Source organism: Ochotona princeps, chromosome 2 (assembly GCF_030435755.1).
Source record: "Ochotona princeps isolate mOchPri1 chromosome 2, mOchPri1.hap1, whole genome shotgun sequence".
Lineage (NCBI taxonomy): Eukaryota > Metazoa > Chordata > Mammalia > Lagomorpha > Ochotonidae > Ochotona > Ochotona princeps.
Window position 1 is genome coordinate 23,247,542 of NC_080833.1, and position 26,943 is coordinate 23,274,484.

The 26,943-nt window shown below is 50.5% G+C and overlaps 1 protein-coding gene across 4 annotated transcripts; it reads left to right on the plus strand.

Moving 5' to 3' along the window:
• Nucleotides 1-1,745: 1,745 nt before the first annotated feature.
• TMEM39B (transmembrane protein 39B) lies at nt 1,746-25,985 on the plus strand. Of its 4 annotated transcripts, none has more exons than XM_058678207.1 (9): nt 1,746-1,864; nt 2,516-2,642; nt 3,521-3,740; nt 4,319-4,402; nt 4,725-4,879; nt 18,449-18,785; nt 19,539-19,726; nt 23,203-23,323; nt 25,570-25,984. In XM_058678207.1, the coding sequence occupies exons 4-9, from the start codon at nt 4,349-4,351 to the stop codon at nt 25,810-25,812; spliced, it is 1,098 nt and encodes a 365-aa protein (XP_058534190.1). In that variant the 5' UTR covers nt 1,746-1,864; nt 2,516-2,642; nt 3,521-3,740; nt 4,319-4,348; the 3' UTR covers nt 25,813-25,984. The 4 variants fall into 4 exon arrangements, with proteins under 4 accessions (XP_058534190.1, XP_058534184.1, XP_058534195.1 ...); XM_058678201.1 differs by having other exon boundaries at nt 1,761-1,921; nt 25,570-25,985; XM_058678212.1 differs by having other exon boundaries at nt 1,778-1,953.
• The last annotated feature ends 958 nt before the right edge of the window (nt 25,986-26,943 follow it).

The following is a 26,943-nucleotide window of genomic DNA, read 5'->3' on the forward strand; positions in this document are numbered from 1 at the left end:
CAATTCACTGCACATGTGCCAGGCACCGTGGTGTTCCGTGATGGAGCTGGGAGGTAATTAAAACTGCTTCGAAGTCTTGGGAAGGAAATGAAAAGCAGGTCGCGCATCTAATGCTTCCTCGGTGTCAGCTGCTTGCCAAAGCACCATCGTGACAATAAAACAGACCATTAGGGCCCAGCGGCGTGGCCTAGCGGCTGAAGTCCTCGCCTTGAAAGCCCCGGGATCCCATATGGGCGTTGGTTCTAATCCCAGCAGCTCCACTTCCCATCCAGCTCCCTGCTTGTGGCCTGGGAAAGCAGTTGAGGACGGCCCAATGCATTGGGACCCTGCACCCGCTTGGGAGACCCGGAAGAGGTCCCAGGTTCCCGGCTTTGGATCGGCGGGCATCGGCCCGTTGCGGCTCACTTGGGGAGTGAATCATCGGACGGAAGATCTTCCTCTCTGTCTCTCCTCCTCTGTGTATATCTGGCTGTAATAAAATGAATAAATCTTAAAAAAAAAAAACAGACCATTCTTTGCGCCTCGTGGCGCCTAATCCTCACCAAGAGCTATAAAATGACCATTAAGAGCTGCACGGATGTGGCAGTGTGTACAGCAGTCAGACCTGTTCCCGGGGTAGATGCAGGCGAGGGGCGAGCGGGCCAGGACAAGGGTTGAAGGTTTCCCAGGTTCTGAATGGGGTGGACGGGAGAAAAAGCCCGGCGTGGGGCGCGCTGAGCTTGAGCTGACTGTGGGCCACTCGTGGACAGGCCCGAGGAAGGACTGGGGGCAGGCACCCGGAGAGACAACGGGAGGTGGGTGGGTCCCCCTGTTCTCTTCAGCAGCAGCTGCAGGAACAGCGTCGGGGACTGGCAGACAAAGAGCACCGACTTGGTTTTCCCGGCGGCCCCTTTAAGAGGCGCGCTCCCGGCGCCCAGCCCGCCTTGTATGCAAATGCGGCGGCGAGGCGGGAGCGCGCGGTGGATATCCGGGGATTGGGCTCGGGCGGTTAGTCCTCTCCCGGCCGCCGTCGCCTCCGACATATTGCCCGCAGGAGCTGCGGCGGCGAAGCGGAGAGCGCCGGGGGGAGATGGGTGAGCAGAGCCGGCCCGGCCCGGCTGCGAGCGGGCGCGAGGTGCCGGACGGCCCAGCCGCACCCCGCTGACCCACGCGGACAGCCCTGCGGGGGAAGGGGATGCGGGCGCAGGCGGGACCCCGCCCCTCGCGGCGCCTCGTGGGGCGGGGCCTCGGCGGTGGGGGCGGGGCTTCTGTGGGGTAGGGGGACCTGGGTGAGGGGCCGCAGGTCTGCGCTGGAAATGGGGCTTGGGGGACCCGGCGGGGGCGTGGTCGTCGCTCTCGGGGGCGGAGCTTCTGCACGGCAGGCCCCTGCGCGGGTCGGGGTGGCGGGGGCCGAGTTTTGCCGGCTCCGGGAACTGAGGTTGGGGGCGTGGGGCGGGCGGGAGTGTGTTCAGGCTCTGGGAACCCGTCTCGCTTCTGGGCGGTTGAGGGCTCGGATTGGCCCGTGGGCGGGGCTTCTGGGCTGACAGTTGTGCGGGGGTGGGGCTTCTGAGCTGAGGGTCTTCTGTGGGTGCAGAGCTTCTCCAGCTGGGAGAGTGGGTAGGAGGGGAGTTTCCGGGATGGTGCAGGGGCTAATGGAGGGCAGGGTTTCTGGACATGGGAAAAGTTTGCAGCCCAGGAGTTAGGACCTGTACCACGTGTAGCTGGAGACTGCCGGGTTGCTGGGATGGCTTGTGTTCGGTGCAGGACGGCAGCTGGGTGCGTGGGATGGGTGCTCAGCCTCAACAGACAGGTTGTGGGTCTAGAAACACAACATTCTCTCAGAGCCCACCTTCTTGACCCTGTGTTTGGACTGTGAGTCCAGCCGGTGAGGTACCAGGAGGCCCACAAAGCTGGATGTCAGGGCATGCGGAGCTGTGCAAAGGTGCCTGGATTTGTCTGCCTCCAGAAACTTGTGTCTGGATGGGGTTCGGTGCATATCAGAGCTGGGAGCATGGGACTCACAGCTTCATCCTGTCTGTGACACAGACACACACACGTGGTTTCCTAACCTTGCTGGGGCTCCCTCAGTCATGTACCTGTACTTGCTGGGTGCTGTGGGAGGGGTTAGCAAGTGAGGGGTGTGACCCCACTGACCACAGGCAGCGTGTTCATACATCAGTAAGACAATTATAAAGAAAATTGTTGGGGGAGAGGGATGGAAAGCAAGTAGAGCATGATGACTAGCTACTTCCCAAATGGTTCTGGAGGGAAAAACTGTCCTGACAGCAAGTCTGGCAGGTGCAAGACGTGGCAAGCCTGGTTCACCAGAGAAAGGGCAAGATAACCAGAGCCTGAGGTGGGGCTGGAAGTGATGAGGTTGACGGGATTAGGCAGGGAGCAGATAAAGAGAGACCTTGGTGAAAGTCAAGTGGTAGAATGACCCCCCCCACCTGGGGAAGGGGTGGCCAGCATGATTGCAGTTCCACTTGACCAGTGCCACCTGCCTTGAGGGTCTTCTGTCTGTTGAAACCTGCAGGAGGACGAAGAGGTCCTAACAGGACATCATACTGTCGGAATCCACTCTGTGAGCCGGGATCCTCGGGGGGCTCTGGCGGGGGCCACGCATCCAGCACATCGGTGACCAGCGTCCGTTCCCGAACCAGGTCAAGCACCTCTTTCTTTCTCATGCTCCTCCAAGCTCTTAGGAGCACCGTGGACAAGGCACTCCCTGATCAGGTTCTAGATGGCAGGTGGGGACTGATGGGGTATGTCACATCAGAAGAGACCTGCAGGCGATCACACGGACAGGCAGTGGGAAATGGCAGGAAAAAAAAAAGCCTTAGAACCTGGATTCCAGTGTACAGTTCTGCACTTTCATCGCTAGTCAGCGAGTTCCCCCCTCCATGGGCCTCTCTCTTCCTCTGTAAAATGGGCTGATAATTCTCTTGTCCCTGGCAGTGTTGGAAGGCCTGAATAAGGTTAGGAACAGGAAGGGGTTTATGTTTGTCAAACAGAATCACAAGGATCCCCCTCACCGTGAACTGTTTGTCTAGCCTCACCCCACCATCCTGGGCCCAGGAAGAGTCATTTCGAATAGGGATCTCAAGTTAGCTTGCTTCCTTTTCTCTGCCTCCTTCCCTCTTTCCCTTCTTCCCTCCTTTCCTTTCAGATCAATTTAAAAGACAGAGTGGGGTGGGGATTCTCCCTCAATATCCCCCTTCACCTCAGATACATAAATAATATAATAAAAAAAAAATATATATATATATATAAAAAAAGGACAGAGTGATAGAAGAGGGTTAGGGGGTGGGTGCGGAGATCTTCTAGCTGCTGGCCACAGATGGCTGCACCAGCTAAGGGATGGGTCAGGCTGAAACAGGGAACCAGGAACTCCTCTTGGGTCTCCACTTCCTTCCACTGGCAGGAAGCTGGACTGTGACCAGTACTCGGCTATGGACTGACTGCACCACAAGCAGCAGCTTAACCCACAGCACAACGCCAGCCCCTCTGCTCAACTTCTGATCTTCCCTCCCTCCTGTAGGAGCAGTTCTGGGACGGGCCTCTCCAGCCCTCCGCTGGCCACCCAGGCGGTCGTGCCCCTGCAACACTGTAAGATCCCCGAGCTGCCAGTCCAGGCCAGCATCCTGTTTGAGTTGCAGCTCTTCTTCTGCCAGCTCATAGCCCTCTTCGTCCACTACATCAACATCTACAAGACAGTGTGGTGGTATCCACCCTCCCACCCACCGTCTCACACCTCCCTGGTAAGGTGGTGCCCTGCCAGGGCATGTCTGTGTGGGTGTAAGACATGTTCAGCTTAATGGAGGCTACAAGGCACCGCTGTCATGCTCTTGGTCCTGTGCTGGGCTTGGCACAGGGCGTGTAGATGGACCAAAAGCCGATGGTTCTTGAATGCTCTTAGTTGCCTAAGAGTCACACTGAGCATCTGAAGGGTAGAAGAGGTGATTGTGGTGCAGGTTTTGGCTAAAGGAGCTCCAGGTCTTAAGGCCTGTGGGGGAAGCACATGTTTCTAGGGGTGCAGAGAGCACTGTGAGGAAGAAGGGGTCAGGGGCAGGGGCCTGGGTGTTATAAGCAAGAGGGCTTACACACCGCCCTCTCATCCGCAGAGTCTGCCCTCCTTCCCTTCCCCGGGTCCTCTTCTGCTCTAGGTAATTTCCTGGCCTTACTCCACTGGAGGCCTGCAGAGAATGGGGACAGTTTTTGTGGCATTGACCAGGCGGGTAGGGAAGGGGAGATGGTGGTGAGGGGGGAGAGGGTCTGCAGAAATCCCATGTGTGAGTGAGGGGATCACATTGACCACCGGGCCTCTGCTCCTTGACAGAACTTCCACCTGATCGACTTCAACTTGCTCATGGTGACTACCATCGTTCTGGGCCGCCGCTTCATTGGGTCCATCGTGAAGGAGGTGACCAGACCCTCGAGGCTGGCCAGGGTCTTTGGGGCTCCTCTTTTCCCTTGGGGGTACCCCAGTTAACACGTCCTGCCTTTCCACCCTGCGCCTTCCGTGGGACTCCCCTTGGTCTTGCGTAAAGAACATTAGTCGTATCCCAGGGGCTTTGGGCATTTCTGGAGGCATTGCAGAGAAGGGTTTCCCGGGCCAAGTTTTGCCTAGCCTGCTGTGCCACCTGCCCCTGGGGGGGGATCACAGGCCACACCGTGGGGGGTTGGGGTATAGCCCCTGTGGCCCCACCCAAGGCCCCATCCTGCCCTATCTCGTCCTGACCCAGGCTTCTCAGCGGGGGAAGGTTTCCCTCTTTCGCTCCATCCTGCTGTTCCTCACCCGCTTCACCGTTCTCACGGCAACAGGCTGGAGCCTGTGCCGGTCCCTCATCCACCTCTTCAGGACCTACTCCTTCCTGAACCTCCTGTTCCTCTGCTATCCGTGAGTACCCTCCCCTGCCTGCTGGCTGCCCGGCCCCGGGCCCCACCCTTGGTGTCCATGTGGTTGTGACACCAGGCCTCCAGCACTCAGCACAGTGTCCCCACACATTATCTTGATGACAACCCCTGAGATCAAGACCCTAAACCTTCTTTTGTGGGAGAAACTGAGGTGGCCTGATTTTCCCAGGTTGCCACCCACCACTGCGTCCCCAGGGGACTGCGCAGGCTTTCTCTCCCCCACCCCTCCTTCCCCTCCCCTCTCCTCCCCTCTCCTGTGCTCCCTGGTCCCCACCCACTTCCTCTGTGTCTGTGTATGTCTCAGTTTGGGGTAATGGCTTGATGCTTCCCTGGGTCTGGATCTTGGCATGTTTGCGTGTGTGTGTGTGTGTGTGTGTGTGTGTGTGTGTGTGTGTGTATGCCTCTGCATGCATGTGTGTGTCTCTTGCACTCCCTCCTCCTGTCTCCCCCAGGTTATTGAGGGTGGAGAGATAGTGTCTGGGAGGAGATTGGGACTGCCCCCTTCCTGGCCTAGCCTAGGGGAGGATGTTACCAAGGGTCCAGTCTGGCTACTGCGGAGCAGGCTCCTGGTGCCTGGGCACTGGCAGCCATCTTTCCACCCTGGGCTTTCTGGTCAACCCTGGTCCCTGGGAGGCTTCAGACCTGGACCACTCCTCCCTCTGCATGACCAAAGCACCGGTATGGGTGTCCCATCGTCCTTGTTTCACTTATATGTAATTTTAAGCATGACACGTATGTCTTATGTAAAAACATTGAACTAATGGAGATTTTTAACAGAAAATGAAAGTCCCATCTAATCTCATTCCTCCAGAAATCTATTGTTTGCAGTATATTCTCCCATTTTTTTCAGTGCTAGAACATGCATATACATAATTTTAAAATAGATGGGATTGTGTTATGCATATTATATAATTTGCTGCAGTCTTCACATAATCATGTGACTTGGATATTTTTCCATCGTAAAACATACGGGTCTGCCTCATTTCTTTAATGACCTCATGGTATTTTGTATTATTTTATTTTATTTTTGATAATTACATAGCTGATTAGGGTGGGAAGGATCTAGGGTTAGGGGAAAGTGGCTGAGAGCATTGTTTCCAAATTTTCTTTTTCTTGTTCCTGTATCTGCAGTAAAGGGGGAGACGGGAAGAAGTCACACCCAGCCTCCCAACCCCGTCAGTACCCAGGGATGGGGGACAGCTAGCTGATACGGAGAATGTTCTGAGGGTTCTGTTCAAGTGGTTTCGATAGTTCTGACATGCTGTCGATCTTGTCAATCCAAGGATGGGCCTCGTAGTGTTTATTGTGTAGAATTTTAACAATTTGTGTCATCTGTCTTCTATTGGTAGACTTTTGAGTTATTCATATATATGTACATTATTTATAACAGAGTCAGGGAACATTCTTTTCTGTACACTTTTCTAATTATGTCCATGTAGCAGATTCCCAGAGATATTCTATCAAATGATGTGTTCATTTACCTTTTTTATAGCTATTAGCAAATTGTCCTTCCAAAGGATTGTACTGGTTGAAACTGTTATTGATTGCCTTGCCTTAACTTGACCCTTTCTGGTTACTGTCTTGTGAGCTCATGCTTTGTAGGCACTTATATCATCCAAGTCCGTATGCTGGTTTCTTTTTTTATTGCATAATTTTAAGTTATTGTTGTGGGATAGGTATGTTATAAAAAGTGAAAACCAGAGTATCAGAAAGGCCAGTCAGGCACAGCTGCTCTTCAAAGCAGTCTCTCTTACACTCTGATTATAAGTGTTTTACAAGTTCCTGCTCTAATTCTAGTGTCCGTTTACCTTTGTTTATTTCTCTTAAGCATGTATTAGTTGAGTTTGTAATTGGATTACAGGCTCATTGTGTTAAAATGTGAAATGATTGAGAGTGTAGATAAGGAAGCCTGCCCTGCACTGCTGCCTCCCAGCCGCCAGTGCCCATGGAAGAGGTGACCCCAAGCCCCCAGCATCTGTGGTTTCTTGGATATCCTAGAGCCAGGTGTTTCCCCGTGTGCAGGCACACCACACACCTCCCATCCCTGCTGTTCCCAGGATTTGAGAACTTAAAATTTTTCTTTTCTTTCTCAATCTCTCTCTTTCTCTCTTTTTGTCAAAGTTACACAGAGAGCAGCAAAGATGAGAAAGATCTTCCATCCGATGGTTCATTGTCTAAATGGCAACGACAGCAAGGGCTGAGCCAAGCTGAAGCTAGGAGCTAAGAGCTACGAGTTTTTTATCTATCTAGCTAGCTATTTATTTGTAATGATTACATGGTTGATCAGGGTGAGAAGGATCGAGGTTTAGGGAAAATTGGTTGAACTCATTGTCTCCAATTTTGCTGTTTCTTCTTGGGAAAGAAGAGAGACAAAGGGGGAAGCCACACACGACTTTCCAAACGTCCCAGTACCCAGGGATGAGGAACCGCCACTTCATATCAAGCCAACGCCTCAATGCGTACATGTTCTGAGGGTTCTGCTCAAGTGATTTGGATAGTTCTGAAATACTGTCTATTTCACCAATATAAGGATGTCACCCTCCCAGTGACCATTGGCTGACATAGTAAGCCTCAAGTCTCCATTCACCAAGATTTTTTGCTATTATTGTTTGGGGTAGTTGTCCAGGTTGTTCTGTTCACCTCTTCCTGATATGGCACCAAATGTGCTGCAGTATTCTCCTGTTACAACAGGGCCTGTGTCCATTGCTCCGCCTTTTTCACCTAGTAGGACATGTTCTTGCAGGTGAACTCAAGGACCTGGGCCAGGCATCCCAAGCCTTGCCAGATCCCTCACCCCTGGGGATCATGCACCCAGCACCCACCTAGTAGGCGGGCCCCAGGACCGGGCCTGGTGACCCAAACCCCACCAGACTCCTTCTCTGATCCCTGGGAGCAGCTAGAAACTTTATCTGGATCTTCTATCTGGGTTCAGGGACCTGGGTACTTGGAGTGTGTTCTGCTGCTTTCCCACGTGTGTGGAACAGTCAGGACTCAGACAAGCACCCATAGAGGTGCCAACATCACAGACAGCAGCTTTACCCATTCTACCACAGCGTTGGCCCCCTTATTTTTAATCTTGTGTTGATTATCTTGAATCCCTTTCATGTAAGACATTAGGAACTCTACCCTTCCATCTTTTAAAAAAATATATTTATTTTTATTGGAAAGGAAGATACACAGATATACAGAGAGGAGGAGAGACAGAGAAAGATCTTCCATCCAATGATTCACTCCCCAAACGGCCTCAGTGGCTGGAACTGAACCAATCTGAAGTCAGGAGCCTCTTCGAGGTCCCATGTGGGTCCCAAAGCTTTGGGCCAACCTCCACCACTTTCCCAGGCCATAAGCAGGGAGCTGGATAGGAAGCGGGGCCACTGGGATTAGAACTGGCGCCCATATGGGATCCCTGCACATCCAATGCTAGGACTTTAATCACTACGCTATCATGCTGGGCCCTACCCATCCATCTTTATACTCCTCTCACTTTCTAACAGAACAGCTATCATTTTCCATTTTTTTCCTTGTTTAAAAGTTTATCTAGTTGGAAGGTAGTGGGCCCGGCAGCGTGGCCTAGCGGCTAAAGTCCTCGCCTTGAACGCCCCGGGATCCCATATGGGCGTCGGTTCTAGTCCTGGCAGCTCCACTTCCCATCCAGCTCCCTGCTTGTAGCCTGGGAAAGCAGTTGAGGACGGCCCAATGCATTGGGACCCTGCACCTGCGTGGGAGACCTGGAGGAGGTTCCTGGTTCCCGGCATTGGATCGGTGCGCCACCAGCCATTGCAGCTCACTTGGGGAGTAAATCATCGGATGGAGGATCTTCCTCTCTCTCTCCTCCTCTCTGTGTATCTGACTTTGTAATAAGAATAAATCTTAAAAAAAAAAAAAAAAGAAAGGTAGTGAGAGAGAGATTCTTTCATTCATCCACTTGTTCACCTCTACCCCCATCCCCGCCCGTCCACCCGAATGTCTGGAACAGCTAGGTCTGAGCTAGGCAGAAGCGAGGAGGCTACAACTGATATTTGCATGTGGGTGGCAGAGGGCCCAAGGACTCGGTCCTTCTGCTGCTGCTTTACCAGGAACATTGACAGGAAGCTGGATCAGAGAAGCACCAACCAGGAGTCCAACCGGGCTCCTGTACCAGATGCTGCCACCATAAGCAATGGTTTAATCCACTTACTGGAACGCTGCCCTTGTACTCCTATCTTTGTGTTGTCAAACTTGACAACTCATTTAAGTCTTATCTACAGCTAATTCTAAATGTCATTAATACTACTGTGTATATGAAAACATCATTCGCTGGGCCCAGAGCAATAGCCTACTGCTGAATCCTCGCCTTGCATGCACCGGGATCCCATATGGGCACCGGTTCGTGTCCCAGCTGCTCCGCTTCCCATCTAGCTCCCTGCCTGTGGCCTGGGAAAGCAGTCAAGGATGGCCCAAAGCCTTGAGACCCTGCACCTGCATGGGAGCTTCTGGCTCCTGACTTCAGATTGGTTCAGCACCGGCTGTTACAGTCACTTAGGAAGTGAACAAGCAGATGGAAAATCTCCTTATCTCCGTAAATTTGCCTTTCCAATTAAATATGTGTCATTCATCACAGGGCCCAGTTATGTGCACAGATGACATTTCTTCTCTAGTTAACGGAATTACAATCTTGGGCTTCTTAAAAAAAAAAAGAATGTTCCTAGTGTCACAGTCAAATTGTTTCTTTTACACTCCACCAATTGCTTTTTAGTTTGCTTCATATTGAAATTGTAACTTTCTTATACAGCATTTTTCTTTTTCTTGGAGTTCTAACTGCCTTTCTTTTTTCTTGTTGACAAAAGAACAATGGGCCTTAACATACCCTCACATTTACCTCGCCTCTTAGTCATGCCAACTGTTGCCTCAAGTACATTTTACCTCCACAGACATCCCTCCTGGAGTCCCTCATCCTCCCGCTGCAGTCCGGAGCGGCTGCCCTTTGGGCTTGCTCCATGGCCCTCAGCCTGGGACTTGCCTTCGCTGACCTCCTGGGTTGAATCTCCTGTCTGCCTCTTTCTTGATTTTCTCCCTTATTTTGCTGGACTATATTATCAGGTGGTTTACCTAATAATGGGTGAATGGGAGGTACCTATACATTCTGAATCTTTGCATGTCTAAAACATGTTTTTATTTTGCCGTCATATTTGATTGATAGTTCAGCTGAATGTAGATATGTAAGTTGCAATTCATGTTCTCTCTGGATTTTGAAGATACTATCTGTGACAATCAGTGTTGCTAGTGAGAAGTCTGATGCCAGTTTGATCCCAATTTTGTAGATGACCTGCTGCCCCTCCCACCCTCTTCCTGAAAGCTCTTAGGAATATTCTGTTTGTCTTGTGATTATTTGAACTTACACAGTGATGCTGCTGGTGTGGAACTTCTGAGATCCCTTCTGTCAGCAGCTAGAATGTTTTAAACATGGAGACTTGGGTACTTCTTCAGCTTGGAGAATTTTCTTCTGTTATTTTTCTTAGAGATTTATTGTTTTTATTGGAAAGGCAGATATACAGAGAGGAGGAGAGACAGAAAAAAAATAGCTTCCATCGATGGTTTACTCCCCAAGCGGCCGTAGCGGTTGGAGCTGAACCAATCCGAAGCCAGGAGCCAGGAACTCTTCTGGGTCTCCCATGTGGGTGCAGGGTCCCAAGGCTTTGGGCCTTTCTCAACTGCTTTCCCAGGCCACAGGCAGGGAGCTGCATGGGAAGGGGGGCTCCTGGGATTAGAACTGGTGCCCAAATGGGATCCCGGTGCATGCAAGGTAAGGACTATAACTGCTAAGCTATTGCGCTAGGCCCTCTTCTGTTAGTTCTTAAATAGTATCTTCCTCTGTTTTTTTGTTTTATTTTTTTTTTCCTGTTCTCAGATGGCAGACCTTATAGGTGGGTCATCTTTCTCTTACTTGTTGCCTGTTTTCCATATCTCTCTCCTCATTTTCCCCTCTCCTTCTTGCTTTCCTTCTTTCTCTGTCGATTTGCTTTGTTTTCAGAGAAATTTCTTTAATTTTACCTTCCAGCTTTTTATTGAGAATTTTTGGCAGCATTTTTTTTTTCTGTTTTTTTAAGATTTGTTTATTTTTATTGGAAAGGCAGATACACAGAGAGGAGAAGAGACAGAGAGGAAGATCTTCCATCCGAAAATTCACTCCCCAAGCGGCTGCAGTAGCTGGAGCTGAGCCAATCTGAAGCCAGGAGCCAGGAGCTTTTTCCAGGTCTCCCATGTGAGTACTGAATCCCAAAGCTTTGGACCGTCCTCAACTGCTTTCCCAGGCCATAAGCAGGGAGCTGCATGGGAAGCGGGGCCACTGGGATTAGAACTGGTGCCCATAAGGATCCTGGTGTGTTCAAGGCGAGGACTTTAAGCACTATACTACTGCCCTGGGCCCTATTTTTTGGTTTCTTAGACCTCTTTCTTGTTTTCTGATTTTTCTTTTCTCATAGCATTCTGTTCTCTTTTTTAAAATCTTATGTTTCTTTAATTTTGTCTTTCCACCACAGTTTTCCTGTTTCATGCTTGTTTTCGAAGCATAGTTGATTTCTGTGGTATCCATTATGTGTAAGAATGACAGGCTAAGTAGCAAGAGTATATTTTTTTTCTCCCTCTGCCCTTGTCTAGGTGCGGGGAGGTTTGTCAGGGAGTTCCAGGTACATAGGTAGGGCGCACTTGTCGACAGCCTTTGCCTTAGGATGAGTGAGTGAGATGCTGCCCATCAGGCTATAGGACAGGAGGCAATAGGGTATTCTAACACAGCCCCACCAGAAGGGCAGGCATTGTGGTGCAGAAAGTTAAGTTGTGCTTTGGGATGGTGCCTGCATCTCGTATTAGAATCCCTGGAATCGAATCTCACCTCTGCTTCCTGTCCAGTTCCCTGTTAAATACACACCCTGAGACAACAGGTAATATGTCAGATGCTTTTTACTTTTTTTTGGTCATGTTTATTTTTGTTTTCATCTACTTGAAAGGCAGAGCTGCAGAGAAAGCATATACCCCAAAAGCCCACGACAGGCATGGCAGGGCCGCATAGAAGCCAGGAGCCCCGAACTCTGGCTGATCTCCCACACAGGTGGTGGAATCCGAGTGCTTGGGCCACTGCCTTTCAGGATGTATTAGTAAGAAGCTGAATAAGAAGTGGAGTGGTCGGGCCTTGAACTGGCACTGCAGTGGGGCATGTGGTGTTGCAAGGGGCAGCTTGACTTCTGTACCACAATGCCCTTTGGGTCTGACTCTGAAATCGCAGGCCTTTGTTAAATCTCATATTTTCAGCCTTGCTGCTGACTGGTCCCCTCTGTCACATGTGCCCATTTCAAGCCAGGGTCTCTCTCGGATCACTCCACACTCCGTGCAGTCCTCTCCTGGTGTAGTCTAGCCTTAGGCCACCCAGGCTAGTAACTGCCAGCTGCTGGTGGTTACTTGGCATTGGCACTGGGATACTATGGTTGAGTTATACTTGAAGTATGAAATATTCACTGGATTCTAAAGACTTGGCACATGCGTGCCCACACACACACACACATAAAACGTCTCACCAACAAATATTCAGTAGGTGTTGAAATGATGACATTTTGCCTATATTGGGTAAAAGTAAAATAAAATAAGGAAATCAATTTGATCTTATCTCTTAGTGGGGCTACTGGAAATTTTGTTTTATTTTTTTAAGAATTTTTTAAAAAATGTTTTCATCGGAAAGTCAGATATACAGAGAGGAGGAGAGACAGAGAGGAAGGTCTTCCGTCCATTGATTTACTCCCCAAGCAGTCTCAAAGGCAGAAGCTGCATCGATCCGAAGCCCGGAGCCAGGAGTTTTTTCTGGGTCTCCCACGCGGGTGCAGAATCCCAAAGTGTTGGGCCGTCCTCTACTGCTTTCTCAGGCCACAAGCAGGGAGCTGGATGGGAAGCAGGGCCACCAGGACATGAACCAATGCCCATATAGGATCCCGGTACATGTAAGGCAAGGACTTTAGCCACTAGGCTGCTGCTCCGGGCTCTTCTAGAAATTTTATTTTACTAGTGACTTGCTATATTTCTGCTGCAAAGCGTTACTCCAGAGCAGAGGTGGGGACATCTGGACCCTGGCCGGATAAGGCCTGCAGAGTCCTTCAGTCCAATCCTGCCAAAGCAACCTTGGGCAGGCTCACTTTGAGGCTGATAATTTCGTATGGTCCTTCAATGAAGCTATAAATATCCATGCGGCCCTTGGCAGGAAAAGATTCCCCAGCCCTGCTCCAGGTGATGGGTTGCTATCTGTGAGCACACTTCCTTCCAGCTGCTTCCTAAATTTGTCAGAATCACTTGTGTATGTTGACCCCTGCTCCTATTTTTTTTTCAATATAGATTCATTTCCCTTGTTTATCCTGTTACGTACTGGCTGGAGGCGATGGGAGGAAATTTGCCCTCTTGCATATGAAGGTACTTCTAACTCCCACAAAGTAGCAGTCATTTGCTGCTACCTAGTAATTAAACTGCTCATAGCAGCTGGAGACCTGTAGATCTGGAGGCCTTCCTATGTACTTGCCTTTAGAGTCCCAGTCCCGGGCCCGGCGGCATGGCCTAGTGGCTTAAAGTCCTCGCCTTGAAAGCCCCGGGATCCCATATGGACTCCGGTTCTAATCCCGGCAGCTCCACTTCCCATCCAGTTCCCTGCTTGTGGCCTGGGAAAGCAGTCGAGGACGGCCCAATGCATTGGGGCCCTGCACCCGCGTGGGAGACCCAGAAGAGGTTCCTGGTTCCCAGCTTCGGATCGGCGCGCACCGGCCGTTGCGGCTCACTTGGGGAGTGAATCATCGGATGGTAGACCTTCCTCTTTGTCTCTTCTCCTCTGTGTATATCTGACTTTGTAATAAAATAAATTAATAAAAAAAAAAAAAAGAGTCCCAGTTCCGGGTCCTGGCGCAGTAGAGTAGTGGTTAAAGTCCTCGCCTTGAATGCACCGGGATCCCTTATGGGCACCAGTTCTAGTCCCAGCAGCCGTCCTTCCCATGCAGCTTCCTGCCTGTGACCTGCGAAAGCAGTCCAGGATGGCCCCAGGCTTTTTTAACCCTGTACCCTCATGGGAGACCCGGAAGAGCTCTTGGCTCCTGGCTTTGGATTGGTTCAGCTCCAGCCGTTGCGGCCGCTTGGGGAATGAACCATTGGATGGAAGACCTTCCTCTCTATATATCTGCCTGTCCAATTAAAAAAATAAATAAATAAATACTAAAAAAAAAGAGTCCCAGTCCATTGTGTGCTCAGCTAGAGGTCCCCTGCCACGCTTTCCCACAAGGTGTCCTGCAGCGTGCCAGCACCATCCCGCAGTCCTTGATTCTTGCCAAGTTGCTGGCCTCCCTTCTGAGTAGATCTGGATTGGTCTTCACGTCGGAGCCAGTTGCTGTGCTTGGGGTTGATTATGAGGACTGACAGAGTACAGCGTGAACACCCTTAATCTCCAAATCCAAAATCAGAGATGCCACATATGGAAAATTCCACATTGTAGAATTTTGTTTTATGCACAAACTTATTCAGAATGTTGTATAAAATTACTTTCAGGCTATGGGTATAAGGTATATATGAAAAATGAATTCATTTTCTATTTAGACTTGGTTCATATCGTTAGTCAAGCTCACTCATTATGTATACTACAGTATTCCCAAATGCAAACTCTGAAATTCCTTTGGTCCCAAGCAGTTGGGATAAGGCTTACTCAGCCTGTATTTCTGAAAACACAGGGTAGAGGAACAGCACAAACTGTAGCTTGGAGCACATCAGGGAAAGTAAGGCATTAGAGTAATGTGCCTTCAATCACAGCTAGTAAGTTACAGAGCTGGAATTCATCCAGGCTAGTTTGACCGTAAAAGTTATGCTGTTTTAAAAAAAATATATTTTATTTTTTATTACAAAGTCAGATATACAGAGAGGAGGAGAGACAGAGAGGAAGATCTTCCATCCAATGATTCACTCCCCAAGTGACCACAAGGGCCAAGCTGAGCCAATCTGAACCCAGGAGCCAGGACTTCCTCCAGGTCTCCCACGCAGGTGCAGGGTCCCAAGGCTTTGGGCTGTCCTCGACTGCTTTCCCAGGCCACAAGCAGGGAGCTGGCTGGGAAGTGGAGCTGCCGGGATTAGAACCGGCGCCCATATGGGATCCTGGCACAAGGCAAGGACTTCAGCCGCTAGGCCACTGTGCCAGGCCCAGGTTATGCTCTTGAGTGTAATTCTCCAACATTTTATTTAACCTTAACTTAGGAAGGATCAGCCCATCTTATAGACCCGAAAACAAGGAAGTTATTTGTTCAAGGATACTTGAAGATCCATCTTGAAACTCAAAAAAGAAAAAAAGAAAAAAAAGGAAAAGAATACTTAAGAAATGCAGCATTCAGTATTAAAGAGAAAATTTTTAAATCCCTTTCAGCTGTGTAAACAATATTTTTTTACAAGAAATGCAGCATTGGGGCTCGGCAGCGCGGCCTAGTGGCTAAAGGTCCTCACCTTGATCCCATATGGCCGCTGGTTCTAATCCCGGCAGCTCCACTTCCTCTCTGTCTCTCCTCCTCTCGGTATATCTGACTTTGTAATGAAAAATAAAATAAATCTTTAAAAAAAAAAAAAAGAAATGCAGCATTGTCATGTGCCTTAAATCCATGGAAGCCCAGGGACCTTTTTCAGATTATGTGATTCTGGGCACCTGAGTAATTTGAAAGGCCCTGAAATGAGGGAAATGCTTATAAGAGGACCTACCAAAGTAAAGCAAAAAGAACATAATAAACGAGGAAGAAAAAGAATAAAAATACAAAAAACAGCAACAACAACTGCTGGGCCCAGTACTATAGCATAGTAGCTAAAGTCCTTGCCTTGCATTCACTGGGATCGTATATGGGTACCAGTTTGCATCCCGGTTGCTCCACTTCCGTTGCAGCTCCCTGGCTGTGGCCCGGGAAAACAGTAGAGGACAGCCCAAAGCCTTGGGACCCTGCACTCTGTGGGGGACCCGGAAGAAGCTCGTGGCACCTGGCTTTAGCTCTGGCCATTGTGACCACTTGGGGAGTGAACCAGCAGATGGAAGATATTTGTCTCTCCTCTCTGTAAACCTGACTTTCCAATCAAAATAAATAAATAAATCTTTTTCTTTTTTTTTTTTTTAAAGATTTATTCATTTTATTACAGCCAGATATACACAGAGGAGGAGAGACAGAGAGGAAGATCTTCCGTCCGATGATTCACTCCCCAAGTGAGCCGCAATGGCCGATGCGCGTCAATCCGAAGCTGGGAACCTGGAACCTCTTCCGGGTCTCCGACGCGGGTGCAGTGCCCCAATGCATTGGGCCGTCCTTGACTGCTTTCCCAGGCCACAAGCAGGGAGCTGGATGGGAAGTGGAGCTGCCGGGATTAGAACCGGCCCCATATGGGATCCCGGGGCTTTAAAGGCGAGGACTTTAGCCACTAGGCCATGCCGCCGGGCCCAATAAATCTTTTTCTTAAAAAAAAAAAAAAGGCACCTATTGTGGCATCAGCATCTAGCATAGTAGATTAAACTTTACCATGCAATGCCATCCCATATGGATGCTGGTTCAAGTATTGCCTGATCCACTTTTGATTCAACTCCTTGTTATAGCCTGGGAAAGCAGCAGAGGATGGTCCCATTTCTTGGGACCCTGCAACCATGTGGGAGACTGGAAGAAGCTCCTGGCTCCCAGCTTCAGATCAGCTCAACCCTGGTAGCCATTTGGGGAGTCACCTAGCTGATGAAAGACTTTTTTCTCTTCTCTGTAAATCTGCCTTTCAAATAAAAACAAATTTTATATATGTATATGTGTGTGTGTGTGTGTGTATTTTAAAGTACCTACCATGATATATTTTGCACTCTGCCTGGTACTCATTCACCCACTGCATATAATAACTCTTGGAGGGTGTCTTTTTTTTTTTTTAAAGATTTATTCATTTTATTACAGCCAGATATACACAGAGGAGGAGAGACAGAGAGGAAGATCTTCTGTCCGATGATTCATTCCCCAAGTGAGCCGCAACAGGCCGGTGCGCACCGATCCGAAGCCGGGAACCTGGAACCTCTTCCGGGTCTCCCACGCAGGTGCAGTGTCCCAATGCATTGGGCCATCCTAAACTGCTTTCCCAGGCCACAAGTGGGGAGCTGGATGGGAAGTGGAGCTTCCGGGATTAGAACCGGCGCCCATATGGGATCCCGGGGCTTTTAAGGCGAGGACTTTAGCCGCTAGGCCACGCCGCCGGGCCCAAGGGTGTCTTTTTTTTAAAGATCTTTTATTTTATGTTCCTTTGAAAGAATAAGAGAGAAAACAAGATCATCTATCTACTGGTTCACTCCCCAAATGATTGCGGTGGCCAGACTTTGGCCAGTCTGAAGCTGGGGGCCAGGAGCTTCCTGAGTCTCCAATGGATCCAAGCACTTGGGGCATCCTGCACTGCTTTCCTGGACACATTAGAAAAAAGCTTGATCAGTCCTGGCGTGATAGCATAGCAGTTAAAGTCCTCACCTTGCATACACCAGGATCCCTCATGGGCGCCGGCTCTAATCCTGGCTGCACTTCCCATCCAGCTCCCTGCTTGTGGCCTGGGAAAGCAGTCGAGGACGGCCTAAAGCCTTGGGACCCTGCATCCGTGTGGGAGATCCGGAGAAAGTTTCTGACTCCGGGCTTCAGATTGGCTCAACTCCAGCCGTTGCAGCTGCTTGGGGAGTGAACCATTGGATGAAAGATCTTCCTCTGTCTCTCCTCCTCTCTGTATATCTGCTTTTCCAATAAAAATAATAGATAAATCTTAAAAAAAAAAAGGAAAGAGCTGGATCAAAAGTGGTTTGCCTAGGACTTGAATCAGTGCCCATATGGGTATGGGTGCTGTAGGTGACAGTTTAACGTGCTGTGCCATAGCACCAGGTCCATGTTCAGAAAAAAAATCCAGCCGTGCTGTAGGGTGCTGCTCAGAGAAAGGGAGTGTGCAGGTTGCAGAGCCCATTTTGGTGTCTGGCACATGACAGACCAGTGGTAGATGCCTGTTCTTGATCTTCTCTTCTCTGCCAGCTACAGAGCCGCCTCTCTCCTCCATAACTGCCATGCCTCTCTTGTGGCACTGTTTACATTTGAACTTCATTCATGACTCTTGGTGATTTGTCGCGTATCTGTCTCCATCTGCGACCAGTCAGTTCAGCTTTGAGCCATGCTGTTTCTCCCTTTGCCGATTGTGCAGCCTCTGGGACGTGACATCACTTCTGAGACACGGCTTCTTCAGCTGCGAAGGGGACAGAGTGATGGGGGCCTGAGGCTTAGTGTTCTGACAGGCTTAGTGTGAGGCATTGCAGCACAGCGGGTGGGCAGGGGCTGTGTCCTGTAGGTGTCCACCTTTCTGCTTCTTGTCAGGTGTCCCTAGGCTGTGAGGGCAGGGACTTGTCTGGCTTTCTACTGCTCCCCAGTGTTTGGCATGCACTCATTACTGAGGCACGTGTTGAATGGCTGACGGTGGGGTGAGAGGGTGAAGAGGCTCCATCCTGCCCACCGGGCAGGCCTACCCTGACCACCGTCTTCCCCAGCAGGTTTGGGATGTACATTCCATTCCTGCAGCTCAACTGTGATCTCCGCAAGACAAACCTCTTCAGCCACGTTACCTCTGTGGGGCCCCGGGAGGCGGTCAGCAGCCTGGCAAGGAGCCGGGACTACCTGTTGACGCTGCGGGAAACCTGGAAGCAGCATACGCGACAGCTGTATGGCCCAGATGCCATGCCCACCCACGCCTGCTGCCTGTCACCCAGCCTCATCCGCAGTGAGGTGGAGTTCCTCAAGATGGACTTCAACTGGCGCATGAAGGAGGTGCTGGTCAGCTCCATGCTGAGCGCCTATTACGTGGCCTTTGTGCCTGTCTGGTTTGTGAAGGTGCGTAGCTCAGCCCAGGGAGCTCAAAGGCTACGACTTCACCTCCCTGCCTGCCCCAGGGAAGGCCTCCTGATTGGATAAATCACTACTGCGTTTTGAAGGGATTCCCTATCTGTTCTCCCCTGGCAGACTAAGCCAGGTCACCAAGGCCGCCAGGGAGACCTGCTGATGTTACTTAATTACAAAGGGCAGTGGCTGTATCCCAGTGGCTCTTTTGACATGGGCACACCTACATGTGAAGTAGGGAAGCCAAGATCGAGCTAGATCTGAGTAACGCCAAGACCTGTGCTCGTCCTCGCTCCTCTGACCTGGGAGAAGCCGCCTCTGCCGCATTGGCTTTGAACTCTAAGTACTCCACTGAATGGCCTACGTGGATGGGACTACAGGTCCCTCGGTCAACCCCAAGTGCCAGGAGCTTTCGTAGACTCCCCTGTGCTCACTCAAAAGATGCAGAAACTAATTCACAAAGAAAGTAAATGACCCGTCCAAAGTCCCGTTACCAAGCAGCAGTGGCAGGATGTGAATCCAGGTCCACAGGACCTGGAAGGGGGAGGCCGTGGGAGCAGAGAACTAACTAGTGCAGTGGGCCCGGGCCCAGGCCTTCCTCGGGAGGTCTTTGATTTTTGATTTCAGGAGGTGTCCTCAGGAATGTCCTACCTCTGAGGCGAACAGAAGGAGGGGACGGAGGGAGCGGAGGCCGTTACGGGCATCCCAGCCTCACTCCGCTCTCGCTGCCCACCCCCGCCCCCCCAGAACACACATTACTACGACAAGCGCTGGTCCTGTGAGCTCTTCCTGCTGGTGTCCATCAGCACATCTGTGATCCTCATGCAGCACCTGCTGCCCGCCAGCTACTGCGACCTGCTGCACAAGGCTGCTGCCCACCTGGGCTGCTGGCAGAAGGTGGACCCAGCACTGTGCTCCAACGTGCTGCAGCATCCGTGAGTCGCCTTACTCTGCTCTGCCCCACCCTTGGCCTTTCAGTGAGTGAGTGAGTGAGTAATTGTTGAGCTTGTCTTGTATGTTAGGCCTGTGTCTGGGGTGGGGGAAGATGGGACCCAAGATAGCCATGTTCTGTGTTCTTGAGTACCTTGCATTGTACGGAAGATAAAATGGGGACAGGTGGTAATTGACAGACTTACGGACCTTGTCATTCACTTTTGATTCACTCATTGTTGTGTTGGTGGATTGGATCTGCATTCAGTCTTCCATTGCTTCCCTCCTTTTTCACCTGCTCATCCACTCACTGATTAGGTCACCTGCCCTTGGAGCAGACTTGACTTCCACATTTCCATTAGAAAATCCAGACCATTTCCAATGCTTATATTAGGTCAAGGAGAACCATAGAGGATTTTGAACAGGGAGGAGACCTATTCACAGGTATGCTTTGCAAACCTCAGTGTGGTACCAGGGTGTGGTGTGGCGTTAGCTGATGGTGAATCCTGGTCAGGGAGGGGGAGCCACGGGGCGGGCGTGGCAGACAGGAGCCGTATGAGTTCACAGTCTGGTCAGGGAGATAGGTGTGCACACAAGTGTTTGGATATGTGGGGTGAAAAGGCCAAGATGCAGGTGGCACCACACCCAGACATCACTTGCCCAGGAGCCCTGAGGTGCTCAGCTGCGTGCTCACAGCCCGGCTCATCCTCCTTGGGGATCTCTCAGTATTCCTGTCGCCCTTGATCAAAGCATTTGTCACTCCTGGTAATACTAACCTTCCTGCCTGTATTCCCTCACTAGACCGGAAGCTCCTCCAGGCCAGGACCACCTCTGAATCACCTCTGAGTCATGGGCCAAGGACAAGGCCAGGCAGAGAGAAGGCCCCTAGGACAGGTTTGTAGAGGGCAGCCCCTCGAGGAACAGAGAGGCCAAGCGAGGCCACACAGCCAAGCCTGCTGGTGTTGGCCCTCCACGCCACTCAGGCCCAGTGGTTCAGGAGAGCAGCTAACTGATGCTGAGTGGGCCAGAAGAAGGGCTGGCGTAGCCTCAGGCTCTGAGGGATGGGGGAATAGAAAGGTACAACTGGAGGGGGTATTTGGCCTAGAGGTTAAGCTATCACTTGAACACCTGCATCCCATTTTAGAGTGTCTGAGTCCAAGTCCCCTTCCCTCTTCTAATTCCAGCTTCACGCTGACACACACCCTGGGAGACAGTGGATGATGACTCAGGCAATTGGGTCCCTGCCTCCATATGGGAGACCAGTTGGATTGCTTGGCCTGGACCAGCCCTGGCTATTCTCTCCCCCTCTTTCTCTCTCTGCCTTTCAAATAAGTAAAAATAAATGTTTAAAAAGAAAAAGAGCGTAGACCTTAGCTGAATATGTGGATAAACTAGCCCATGGCTGCTTTAGTCATCAGATAAGAGTGAGGTTTATCTGCGTGGCTTCCGGGCTTTTCTGCCTCGTCTCTCACCATGCCCCAGCTCCCACGTCACGCCTCATCTCTCACCATGCCTCAGCTCCCACGTCACGCCAGCCAGATGTACCTGGAGTTCCTCACACCCCTTCCCCATTTCCATAGCCAGGCTTCTGTATGTGTCGCTGCTGGGAATGCATCCCAGCGTCCTCTCCCAGCGGGCTCCTCTTTATCCTCCAGCACTTTGAATCCTTAAGGAACACTTCCCTGACCAGCTGGAGTGTGCCTGGGCCCCTCCCTTTAGTGCCCCTGATAACCGTGAGCACTGCACGTGACTTTGTTCTGATGCTGCTGTTTCCTGTCTGGCATTCCTGGAAGCCAGGGTCCTTGCTGTCAAGCCCCAAACTGAGGGCCTGATTGACAGTGGATATGCTGTGAGCTTTTTGCAATTTTTTTTTATATAGTCTTTAAAAAAAAGTATGTGTATTTTACATGCAATGAAATATACAAATCTTAAAGTGCACAACTTTTTAAGCTTTAATGAAGGCATGCATTCCCATATAACCTGCCACCCCCTACATTAAGAAGTAGAGCATTTTTGGCGCCTCAGAAAATTTTCCAGTGACTCCCTCCTCTTTTTTCTGTGATCATCTAGATTGGTTTTGCTATTCTAGAACTTGATAGAAATGAAATTAATACAGCTTTTCCACTCCTCATGTCATCTGCAAGGTTCATCTTTGTGGTTGTATATAATATTACAACTAGATTTGCTTTTTTAGATGTCTTTAATCTGTTTTATTATTTATTTGGAAGGCAGAGCATGAGACAGAGAGGTTTTACATCTGCTGGTTCACTGTGGAAATGGCCACTATAGTCATGGTGGGGTCAGATCAAAGCCAGGAGCTAGAAAGTCCATCTGGGTCTTGCACATAGATAGAAGGAACCTAAGTACTTGAGCCATCTTTGGGTACTTTCCCAGGCGCATTTGCAGGAAGACGGATCAGAAGCAGAGCAGCTGACTGCTAAGCAGCACTCTGACGTGGGCTGCCCGTGTTGCAAGCTATAGCCTAACCTGCTGAGCCACGTCTTCGTCCCCAATAGCTAGTTATTAATTGAATGAGTAGGACAAGGGAGTGGGATTAAGGAAGGTACTGCTTGTGTCCTATGGCCCAGGACCCTGGAGTTTCTGGGAGATCTCTCTCACAGAACGTAGGAAGCAAGCACCATGGCCCTGCCGCTCATTCCCACCCTCCCTGGGGCCTCTCTGTGCCAGGCTTTGTGCTGTGCTCTGAAGACACGGGGTGAATCGGAGACCACCCCCCCGAAGAGCTGCCGGCCTAGCGAAGCATACAGGAAGAAAGTCAGAAAAGGAGAACCACTGGGAAATGCGGACCAGTAGCAGGCAATACAGGGAACAGTTCAAGGGCATTGAACTCCAGGCGGTTTGAGAATGGTGTTTGGGAGGAACTTATCAGAAGGATGAGGCCCCAGGAAGCACAGCCTGGTTGTAGGCACTGGCTCAAGCAGAGATGTGAAGTGGTGCTGTGGGTTGGAGGAACCGGAGCTGGCTCAGAGCAGCCTGAGTCGGAGCCTGAGCCATGTGGTGGGAGCTGTGGGGAGCCACGAGGATCCAGGAGGATCTCACCGTGTCAGGTCTTGGGGCCTTGACCCCAAAGTCACCAGGAAACCCTCAGAGCATTTTTAAGCAAAGGTTGATCAGGCTCAAGGTGGCATTTTACAGAGACCTTTCAGGTGGTTATGAGGTGGACAGAGTAGAGGCCAGTGAAGAGACTGATGAAGCAGATATACCCAGAGAGGAAGAAGCTTTCTTGATAACCTTTAGTCATTAGTGTCAATTCTAGACTTTTTGGCACCCAACAAAATGGATTTCTTGTGCTTCTTACCCATTTTATATAAGAAGCGGCTGAGGCCCAGAAAGGGAAAGTCATTGTCTCTAAGCGATAGAAAAGAGGCTAAAACCCTGGTGATCGCCTTGTGGCCCATATTCTGTTGCACCTGAGCATGGATGACCTAGGAGTAAGGGGCGCTGTTGGCTATGCCTCCAGGTGGACTGAAGAATGCATGTGGCCGCAGGGGGTGCTGGTGAAACACAGCAAGAATGTCTACAAAGCAGTAGGCCACTACAACGTGGCCATCCCCTCCGATGTCTCCCACTTCCGGTTCCACGTGAGTCTCTTCCCTTGGGAAGGAGGGTTGGAGCCCATTCCAGAGGGCTGAAGGATGGGCACAGCCGGAAGGTGATAGCACAGCAAGAGAAAGCCCTTTTGAGGATTTCCCGAGTCTAAACAAAGGCAGTACCCACATGCAACACAGCATGCAGTCATACGAATCACTGCTTAATAATTACAGATCCCTTTGTGACAGATCTTTGAAATACTGGTTCCAGGTGGGGGTAAAATGCACATATCTCAAATCAGAGTGCCTGGATTTGATATCCAGCACTGGCTCCTGACTCCAGCTTCTGGCTGAGATAGATCCTGGAAGACAACAGTGATAGACAGGCTCAAGCAATTGGGTTTCTTGCAACCATGTGGGAGGTCTAGATTGATTTCCTGGCTCCTAGCTTCAGCCTTTGCCCAGCCACAGCCTTTGCAGACATATGGGGAATGAAGGACACATGAGAGCTCTCTCCCTTTGTCTTTCACTCTTTGTCTCTGTACCTCTCAAATGAAAATGCAAACAAAGATTTAAAAAGGTAAACATTGAGACCCAACATGGTAGTCTAGTGGCTAACGTCATCACCTTTCACGTACTAGGATCCTGTATGGGCACCGGTTCTAATCCTGGCAGCCCTGCTTCCTATCCAGCTCCCTGCTGTAGCCTGGGAGAGCAGTCCAGGACGGCCAAGCCTTGTGATCCTGCACCCGTATGGGAGACCTGGAAGAAGCTTCTGACCTCAGATTGGCTCAGCTCAGCAGACGGAAGATCTTCCTCTCTGTCTCTCCTCTCTATATCTGACTTTCTTAAAAAAAAAAAAAAAAAAAAAGTAAACATTGGATAGAGGGACAGAATTGCCGGGCACCCTCGCATTTCGATGTCCTCAGAACTTGAGAGAAGTGCCATGACTGTCTCTGCTTTCAGACAGCTGACATTGGCTGAGAGAGTTAAACCCAGCCAAGGGTGCCTTACTGGGAAACCTTGAAGTTGATGCAGTGGTACAGGCACTGTGGCTCACAATGGCGGTGATTCAGCACTATGGATAGGGCTGATCAGAATCATCTGGCTAGCCCTCTCCATCTTATTTATTTATTGTAGTCCAAATTTTTTCCTTTTTAAAAGATTTTTTAAAAATTTTTATTGGAAATGCAGATATACAGAGAAAAAGATCTTTCATCCACTGGTCCACTCCCCCAGTGCCACAATGGATCTGAAGTCAGCAGCCAGGAGCTTCTTCCAGGTCTCCCACATAGGTGCAGGGTCCCAAGACGTTGGGTCGTCCTCTACTGCTTTTCCAGGCCACAAATGGGGAGTTGGAAGGGAAGTGGAACAACCAGAACACAAACTGTTGCCCATATGGAATCCCAGCACATGCAAGCCACTAGGCCATTGTCCCAGGCCGCCAAATTCTTGTTTTCAACACAAAGACCAAAGCCTAACACTTAGGACTCTTCTGGCACAGCTGTATTTGAAGAGATGGGAACCCCTTTTGCCTCCTGCCTGTCCCTACTGTAGCTCCTGAGGGACCTGTTTGGACCCTGCGGGAAAGATAGTTTGCTGCATCATTGATCTGCGCCGATAGCTTCATCTCACAGTTAAGAAACCTGAGGCCTGGAGATGGAAGGGGCTTGCACACAGACTGGCAGCTTGTCAAAAGCCAAGGCATCCTGGCCTCCGAGCAGCAGCTTCCTACTTCTCCCCCCAGCCTGTAAGCAGCTCTTACAAAATCGGGATCCCTAGACACTGGGCATCCTTTACAACTGAACACGATTTCCTCTTTACTTGCTCTGAAATTCCAGGTAGGACTGAGGTAATACCATGTTCCCTAGGAGAGTCCAGACTCTCTAGGGCTGCTACACATGAAGCAGTAACTCAAGCTAGAGTCTACAATAGCTTTCCATACCTGGGTGATAAGATTTGAATCTCTTCTGGTCTGACAATACCCAGAAGGATGACACATAAGCACGTGTTGGTTTTAGACCATACGGAAATTAAGACAAGATCTTCCCAGGAAGACATCCTGGAGGAGGTGTAGCTAAATAGGATCTTAACCAACTTAATGTGGGAAGCAGCAGTTCTGTCAAGGTGAACCATAGCAGATGAGGTGGCCAGGTCCACACCCAGCCCTGCAAAGGTTGCATAAGGCACAGGAATTTGTCCCTTTCACTGGCCCACGTGGCCAGAACCCTCCACCCAGGAGTAGAGTTTCTGGGGCATACTGTCTATCTGTACCTGTGCCTACCCTTTCCTGACAGTTCTTTTTCAGCAAACCCCTGCGGATTCTTAACATCCTGCTGCTGCTGGAAGGCGCTGTCATCGTCTACCAGCTGTACTCCTTGATGTCCTCTGAGAAGTGGCACCAGACCATCTCCCTGGCCCTCATCCTCTTCAGCAACTACTACGCCTTCTTCAAGCTGCTACGGGACCGCCTGGTGTTGGGCAAGGCCTACTCATACTCGGCCAGCCCCCAGAGAGACCTAGACCACCGATTCTCCTGAGCCCCCTGGGGAGGGGGTCCCTGGGGAGGGACATGGAAGAAGGGGAAAAAACAAAAAAAGACAAAAAAAATCCACCAGAGCTTTGTATTTTTGTTACGTACTGTTTCTTTGATAATTGATGTGCTAACAAGGGGGAAAGAAGTCCTATTTTTATACAACCAGCAAGCCTGTGTCCTGTGGTTCTTTGCTTCCTTCTTGCCTGTCTGGAAGATTGCAGGACAGTGTGGGAATCCAGGGCTTCTGCCCACCCTGCCTTCTCCAGTGGACAGCCAGCTGATGAGGGGGCACCAGAGGCCATGGCGGCAGTGATAACTCGTCAACTGAACGCCAGCCACACACTGCCACACACCACATGCTGCCCTGTGTATGTCTCTTGCCTTCTCAGTCTAACTTAATGACAGCTCCAGGAGGGAGGTGCTGCCACTCCTATAGATGAAGAAACTCGGCTCATCTCTAGTGACCTGCCCGAGCTAACACAGCTGAAAGGGGCCACCACTGTCCAGCAGCGTATGATGTGTGATTCAGCATGCAGTGCTGGGACTGCCGGGGCAGGTGCTGTGGGAGCTGGTGAGGATGCCACAGTACAGAAATACAACTACCCTGGGGTGAGTAGAGCAGTAACAAGGTACGGAGGGATGCCAGGGCAGGTTTGGGGTGTGGGTGGTGAGAAGCAGGGTATATACTGCTCTCTGGGCTTCTGGAGGAGCAGGGCCTGAGCTGTGTTAGCTACTGGAAGGTAGGCCAGGAACAAAGGGATTTATTTCAGCGAGAAAAGGGGAGCAGTATGTGATGGTACATGGATTTTGGAACATCTTGATGTGTTGGAAGGGACGAGTGGGAAGGCTAAGGAGAATGGAACTAGGCAGGGCACAGGGTGGATGGGTAGGTCAGCAGAGGCTGATTGGGGGAAGACCAGTGACCCTAAGCTAGGGAGGATGTGTACACACACAGTCATGTACTAGAGTGGAAACAAGGTGGTTGGGAGGGTCACCTGGTTGGGTGGGGGGGGTTGGGGACCAGAAGAGAACATCCACAGCCCTTCTCATGCAGCCAGCCTGTGTTCCCTGAGAGCTTTATGGCCACAGGGTATGCAGAGACACACCCTGGGAATGTTTCTGGGGCACATGTTGA